The following is an 8,550-nucleotide window of genomic DNA, read 5'->3' on the forward strand; positions in this document are numbered from 1 at the left end:
AATTTAAATAATATATATATCTTTTTTAAAATAAATAAGATATTATTTTTTATTATATCCTATTTTATAGGATTTTTACATAAATAATTTGGTGAGAATAATTTTTAATTTAATGAGATGTTATAACCCGTTTAAGGAATATCTGGGTTTGGTAAGACCCATACCCATGAATTCAGGTCAAATGCATGAGAAGTCTCCATTTAAAAATCAAGCAAATCTGGTGACTCCAAAAAATGGAAGAGTGACCACATCGCGACATGTAAGATTTTTATGTCTTCATTTATTTATATTATAGATAATACTTAAGATAACTAAACATATCTCGATGAACATATACATTGAACTTGTTTAATTCATGTTCAAATTATCATCAACTGCATCGACTAGTTTTCTTATATAAATATCAAGTACTTATAGATAACATATTTAATTAATGATTTGATTTAGTTTTGCACAACTAACTAGTCGATTAAATCAACAATAATGATATGAAAATTTGATAGGGATGTTTGAATGATTTTCCAATTATTTCCTTTTCTTTTTTTGAGTTTCTAAATCATTTAGTGTGTAACATTACAATTTATCTTTTAGAATAACTAAGACAACCATAAATTCTACTCCTAAATCTCAACAACTATCCAGTATAAAGCGCGCTTGTACACCACACGAGAGAGGTGTCTAGAGTTGAGCATTTCATGGGTTTTACCCGACAGATTCGTAATCTTGCATTGGTAAACCCACAAACCTATCCCACATATGTTTCATTAGATGGGTCATGGTTCCTGAAAATTATTTCTCATGGGTCGGTCTGATTATCAGTTATATTCGGCGACTGCTATCCAAAACCCGTGAACCTATTTATTGTGTATTCACCCAAGTTCTTTTAGGACTTAGTTATTTTATTTAAAGGTGATCGTTCACTCATAAAATTAAGGGCTCAATAGGATTCTTTAGATCTACCAAACAATTCTTGCTGATAAAGTAGTTCTTATGGATCATCATCACCAAACACAACTTGTTCTTGAGTTCCTTCGCAATTTTAATCAAGTTTGGTTAGTAAATTTAGTTGATGTATGATTTCATTGTAAGCTTCGATTGTAATCAACTAATCATATTCATATTAGATTGATAGAACTAAACATGCTATATTACTATGTAGTAGTCAGTTATGGATGGCTTAATATAATTTCTCTAAAATATCAGTATGTAGTATTAAGTAAGCAGTCTCATAATCGAAAGAAATATCAGTGCTCATAATCTCAATGTGTATAGTGAGTTAGCAAAATGATCATAATCTAGTTAAACAATTATGTATATATTCACTTGATCACTTCATGGGTTCACCCCATCAAAATCGCGAACTCAACCCATCAAGAACGTAATGGACACGTCCTTTGATGGCCCGGTTCATAGTTATGATATTAATGCCCTTGAAGTTTCGGTCAGGTACGTTATTACCTGTTGCACACTCCTAGAGGTGTTCATGCGATGTTCTTTGAACTAAAAGGAGAAAAACTAAACAATATCATTCTCGAATTTAAGAAAATAAAAAGCTCATTTTTATGGTATACATTATTTATAAAAATATTGATGTATGAAAAAATTATGACCATTAACCATCAAAGAAAGTTGGTTTGTAAGTTGGAGATTGTACTATATATTTTAAAAAAGTTGTAATTACTTACACTTTTTATAAAAAAGTTGTAATTACTTACACTTTTTAAATGATGTAAAATTGTCCGTTCCCCCCCCCCTGGGGATGGATCTTGCGAGAAGTGCGAGAAGTGAATGTATAACTTCATTAATTCCTAATTTCACTCCCTTTCATATGATGTTACATACATATATGTAGGTTGGTTGTATTTATGTCTTAATTACACATTCAAACCTACCTACAAACATATAAATGTATCGAGCCACATTCAAACCTATGTACCTACACACATACAAAAATACACACATATACAAACATACGTACACATATACAAACATACGTACTTACACACATACATGCACATACACAATGCACCTACACATAAAAAGGAAGTGAAATTAGAGATTATTAGAGTTACCCATTCACTTCTCGCTGTAAAAAAACTTCTAAAATGATCCAATACATTCCCCTCTACACATATATACATATGATAAGAGTATGGATATATATATATATATATATATATATATATATATATATATATATATGAATTCACATATATTTGAAATAAATGTTGGTTAATGCTTGTTGAATTAGTGTATTAGGGTTACGTGACAAGAATTTTCTGGAAACCTCCTGGGGTTTTCAGATTTTTATACGATTTCAATAAGCGTATGCTGCTAATAGAGGATAACATCATTGTTCTATGATTCAAACTCTGATAAGGTGAGTTGTATACTTGTGATAAGCCTTTCAGAGCCCCCAGAAACAAGTTGCATTAAAGCCGTTATAAAAAAAAGTTAAAAAGGGTTAAACCGTTATTAAATATATGATACCTTCCAACTCTAATTCTATATCATACATTTTTGTCTGTAGTGGAACGAACTTTTACCCCATGAAAATACAGATTAACAGAAACCTATATTAGATAGAACTAGAATTGTTAAAACATAAATTAAAACAAAAAGACAAGTTTTTTGGTTCCGAGCCTGATCGACCAACACAAACAAGATGTGAATTGTGTGTCTTAAGTACACAAGTACACAACCATAAGGGGTAACTACAACAACATTCAAACAAGACCTAAAGACACGCTTATTAAAACAATATATATGTAGATCACCAAGCATACAATAAAATCAACACAAATGTTGCACCATTCATCCATATGAGTTATTCAGGGGTTTTACCACCCTCTTAGCATGGTGCATACATACAAATGCACAAATTATTCTTAAATTACTCTCCCATTGACGATAGAGCGTCTAATCAAATTATGTTAAAAATGTTTCATAGTCGATGTCACGGTCTTATCATGCATCCACATATGGTGATCCAATGAAAACATGGCAACTAAAGATATTCATAGACCTAAATACATACTAAGGTCAATCTCATAGCTTCAACTTTCCTTACTGTTTTTATGTACCAAATTCATTAAACCTTAAACTTCGGGGGTGTTTGGCATTCCTTATTTTACCTCCTTATACCTTATTTAAGGCATAAGATATAAGTTACAATGTTGTAACTTATACCTTATACACTCACAAAACCCAACTTTTCCAAACACCTTAAAACTTAGAGCATTCCCAGCCCATTCCCTACCATATATCCATATATATCATATAATTACACTAAAAATCACTGCATTTTCTCTCTCATGTTTAATTAAATAATACTTTTTAAACCTTTATCATTTTCTCTCTATTTCACTCACAACCACTTTTAGAAAATATTAAAATATTTGGTTATGAACAGTGAAACCCCAAATTTAACTTTCCCATATAATATTTTCTCTTTCCTCTACTCACAACCACTCATAACCATACCATATAATTTACAAAACCCCCTCACATATATACAGGGAATAGGTTGAGAATGCTCTTATAACCCATAAGTTATAAGCTATAAGGAGCAAAAATAAGGAATCCCAAACAGCCCCTTCATCACCAACAAATTCCATTCAATTCTCCCACAACCCCAAAGAAAACCACCCAATTGTTGACCACATTAACACACATCTAGTGTAAAACAACAATTATTTCTAATCATTTAATAAAAAAAAAGTAACGAACTTAGTATCGGTCCCTAAAGCGGCATGAGATAAGAACCACAGATAGTGAGAACTGAGATTTTCTATAGATAAAAACACAGATTTACTCAATTATTTTATTACACACAAGGGCATATATATGTATAAAAAAATAAATAAAAAATGCCATCTAGATGACCAACCAATAGAGGACAAATGAAGGGAACTTCCAGGCCCTGGCACATCCCTGCTTCAAAGAGTGGGAATCAGACAGGGTTAACAGTACCCCCTCTGTGGACCATCATTTCCCTTTAATTCCAAACCCCACCTAATAACAAATATTAAACCACAATATCAAACATACAACTCCTTACGCACAATGTACACATCACTAGATTGGCTTTGGTCATTTGAGAAAAAAGTGTTACCCTTTTTTGAACCCATTCCTAACAAAACAATAATCAAAATGTAGGAAAAGACAAAGCAACAAAAACATCATCTCAACATATAATCACTATTATTACCATCATACACAAACATATAAACATCCCTCTTTCATCATCTTTCTCAAATCTATCTAATGACTTGAAGAAAGATGAACAAGGCCTCACAAGCTTCTTACTTTTTCAACCCAAAACCAGACCCATCTTGTTTGCTACTTATACCACTTTAATTCCTGATGGCCTGCAGGAGACACTACCTCCTACCCACACCCACACCCCATACCCCTACCCCTACCCCTACCTACAATCTTATTATTTTCTATTCATGTTTGTTGTCTGCAAATCACATTCCTGGAAACCTGGATTTTATCATATGTGTATGGATATTAATATTAATATTAATATTATAGAGCTGTTGGGGTTGTAATCTACTTCTACTGCTTCAATTACAATTATATGAAGCAAAGTCTAGGGCCCATTAGATAGCAAAAGATCATCTTTTCAGCAGTTCAAGATTCTTTTTTTGCTACAGCTTAGTGCGTTTTAGGTTTCAAGTTTCAAGTTTTAGTTTTCATTTCAACCAACTTGTGTTTTCAGATCAAGTTGGTATTGGTATAATATTATTATTTCTGCAGATGTCAAATATTAATCAGAATAACCCATCTCAGTTCAATAGAGGATCATCTTCATCTTCTTTCTTCTCCTATGCACCTTTGAATTCATCAAATGAAACCCTAGATCAGTCACATCCACGTGTCCAACAAAGAGAGAGTTATCATCATCATCATGGGTTACAAGAACAGATCGAAGCACAAAGAGTACAAAGAGAACAAAGTGAGCAAAGAGAAAGAAGAGAATCAAGCACAAACCCAAACCCAGATCCAGATCCAGATCCAATGCCACCACCACCACCACCACGACTGTCATCCTCACCGTCACCATCGAACAGTGTGGAGGCTGCAGTGATGGTGAGATATAGAGAATGCCAGAAGAACCATGCTGCTAGCATGGGGGCTTATGTGGTAGATGGGTGTGGTGAGTTTATGGCTAATGGAGAAGAAGGTACTCCGGAGAGTTTAAAGTGTGCTGCGTGCGATTGCCACCGCAGCTTCCACCGGCGAGAGGTGGAAGGTGAGGCGCAATCCACGACGGCATGGATACCGGGTTTACAAAACCCGGTATCCATACCACCTCGTGGTGGTGCTGTTGCTGCTATTGCGGCTGCACCATCAATGCAGCAGCATTATCAGCAACAGCACCACCATCGGTACACACACCATACGCCACCGATCATGGTGGCGTTTGGTGGGAACAACAATAATAGTGTTGCACCCACGGAATCGTCGAGTGAGGATCTCGACATGTACCGGACACACCCGGGACAGCATCCGGTAAAGAAACGGTTCCGGACAAAATTTACGGATGAACAAAAGGCGAAAATGCATGATTTTGCGGAAAAAATAGGGTGGAAGATTCAGAAGCAAGATGAACAAGAGATTCTACGGTTTTGCGAAGAAGTTGGACTTAAAAGGAAAGTGTTCAAAGTATGGATGCACAACTGCAAACAAGCCTCCAAGAAGAAACAAGAGTAAGATTTAATTTAACTTAATTAAAATTTGGATTATCTTTATTATCCTATCATTAAAAAGAACATTGAAAAAACTCATCCCAGTAGTTATAATTTGATGTGTTTATTAATTTCAGTCTAAATCAGACATTAATTTCCTCCATTAATTTACAGTTTAATCTTAATCTATCACATTGTTTCTTCTTGTACTATATCTTCACTGTGCACCCTTCAATTTTGGGACCATTTAATACTTTCTTCTGCACTAAAGGGTCATACCCTACACAATAATACATCTACCCTAGAATCTAAAATATCCTATAGATTTCCACCACATGTTATAAGCATAAATGCATTTCATTCAAGAAAACTTATCAAATTATATATAATTTATGAGCTATGAGACAATACTATATGAATACTACATTAAGAAATAGGATAGTGTGATTTGAGTAGTGTTCCAAAAGGACTGCATTAGATTCATTGCCTATTAGGTGCATGGCATCAGGTAGTAATACTACCTGCAACTCAAAATCCTACCATAACTATAACTATAATATTATTGATGATAATAATGACAACAAAAATAATATTAAAAGGCTCAGAGAATCCAAAAGTATAATTAAATAACTAGATTAAACCCTAAACCATTTTATGGTCCAATTAATTATTAAAGAGGAGGGGGACAAGTGCCCACTAACACAACCTGTTTCCAACCACTTAGTACCCCACACTCAACTCAATTAGAAACTTACTAATGTAGCTTAAGATTAAGCATATACTATAAATAGAAGTGAAACTGATAGCTCAAGAAACCAATAATTGGAGTCCTCTGATTAGATGCGATGTTAAGACGATGTTAAGACGTCTACGGAACTAAAACATTAAGCAAGTGAGCAGATAAGCTAAAACTTATTGTGGTTATCTTTACCATAATTAGATAATGATTTGATTTTGTGTCCTTTGGAAATATCCTCAATTGTATTAGCCACAAGATTATCATTACTCTATAAAAAGGTATAGAAAGTGCCAAACCGCTTATATGTGAATGCATGATATAGCTAATATGTGGGTATATATAGAACTTCCAATATTATGTCTATATGCAAAGTACCAGAATAACTTTTGGCAAGTCTTCTTATGAATTATACCATCCACATTCAATTCATATGACACAGACTCTTGACCTAAAAAGGTCTTATGACACATATCTGTGATAACAAACAAATAAACATGTCTACCGACTAATATCCCACTTAGAAGTAGGGTCTCGGGAAGGTGAGTCAGGGGCAAACTTTACCTTCACGATCTCAAGAAATAAGAGATGTTGCTTCCAATGAGACCCTCTTCTCCTTTTTCTTTTCTTTTTTTGCATCAAATTATTACGGAAACCAAATGATACCAATAGCAAATATTAACACTAGCTAGTACCATATGCATCTCACTTCCAAAAAAAAATAAATTATCATATAACATTACCTTAGTAAAACAAAAACCTACAATAATGTAAAGGCCTATCCTACCAACACAAAGAGAGAAACAAAGAGAAAAAACCTTATAAGGGGCAGTCGGCACACATACATGTTGGATACTCACGGCTTCCAAGTCCCCATTGTTTCTCCTTTATTGAGTCCTTGAAACCCCTTAAGATTCATCAACCTTAGCTTAAGTTGCACCATATGTATCAAAAGCTTGATATTTTCTTTGAGACATTGTTTCTTTAATAGAATCTTAAGCTTCACTAACCAACTTTAAAGCCATATCATAAGCATCAGTTGACTGCATATATAGCCTTTGGCGAAAGTGTTTTACAATTCATTCCAATATTCCATCATTCCATGGATGCTTTGATTTCAGAACCTTTGGCTGTGAGTATTTTGCATGTTGTGATCTACTTTCTCAGGTGCATACTCATAAACACCAGACATCTTATCATTCACAGCTTCTTTGACATTTTGGGTCATATTTGAACCTATAGTCAATGCTTTACCAGCATCATATGCATCATTACCTTTCTCTTCTGCTGTTTCTTCAGCATTACCCGTTAAGATCCAAACCTTTATCATGTGCTAGTTGCATATGCTTTCACACTTCCAACATCTTAGCAGTCTTCTAATTTGCATCACTAGCCAGTCTTTGCAGAAACCTACTTTGGAGATCCTGAAAGAAAATAGGCCTAATTACACGATGAGCGTATGCACATGCTTATTATGTACGCATGTGTACATGTAAAATAACTGCCAGAAACTGCACTGTTAGCATCCTGGTCTAAACCCAAAACCCCTAAATCATTTCCGAACATTCATGATATTAAAACGACTGATAACAAAAAGGAATCTCTCTGCGTCTTCGATTTTTCTAGTCATCTTGCGTCTATAGTGCAATTGAAAGTAATACAATTTGATGCTATACTTACAAACTCATCGTTTTCCAATAAAACGTATAGCTGGATATGAAATGTAATGTAATTAATCTCAGATTACACGCCTATTGAAACAACTGAGAACAAAAAATAAATCTATTTGTCTTTGATTTTTCTTGTCATCTTGTTTTAATCTGCATTTGAACGTAACAACTTGATGCCATTGCCATACTCACCAATAGATATACTATATATGTGTAATAGTTTTACATATATAATTAAATTAAGTTAGTTACTTTGTGACAAACCTACACAAGATATTAAAACTAATCAAATTGATAAACTATTTGGCTGCCCTAACTGCTAGCGGTTTGTTAACGTAAGCAATTCACATATATATGGTGGCCATTAAAATAATAATAATCATAATAATAAAGAAGTTGGGAATACAAAAACCTAATCTAGCATGTTGATCGATCGAATAAGAATAAT

General features: G+C 33.8%; 1 protein-coding gene across 1 annotated transcript; it reads left to right on the forward strand.

Moving 5' to 3' along the window:
• The first annotated feature begins 4,576 nt into the window (after positions 1-4,576).
• Positions 4,577-5,765, forward strand: LOC143530924 (zinc-finger homeodomain protein 6-like). Its single transcript, XM_077026329.1, has one exon. The coding sequence runs from the start codon at positions 4,765-4,767 to the stop codon at positions 5,719-5,721; it is 957 nt and encodes a 318-aa protein (XP_076882444.1). The 5' UTR covers positions 4,577-4,764; the 3' UTR covers positions 5,722-5,765.
• Positions 5,766-8,550: the final 2,785 nt, after the last annotated feature.

Source organism: Bidens hawaiensis, unplaced genomic scaffold (genome assembly GCF_021521415.1).
Source record: "Bidens hawaiensis isolate Kalapana, Puna unplaced genomic scaffold, B.hawaiensis_p1.1 tig00009067_1, whole genome shotgun sequence".
Taxonomy (NCBI): domain Eukaryota; kingdom Viridiplantae; phylum Streptophyta; class Magnoliopsida; order Asterales; family Asteraceae; genus Bidens; species Bidens hawaiensis.

Bases quoted from the DNA above. Each gene is read 5' to 3' on its own strand.
- LOC143530924 (XM_077026329.1), top strand. From the start codon at position 4,765: ATGTCAAATATTAATCAGAATAACCCATCTCAGTTCAATAGAGGATCA.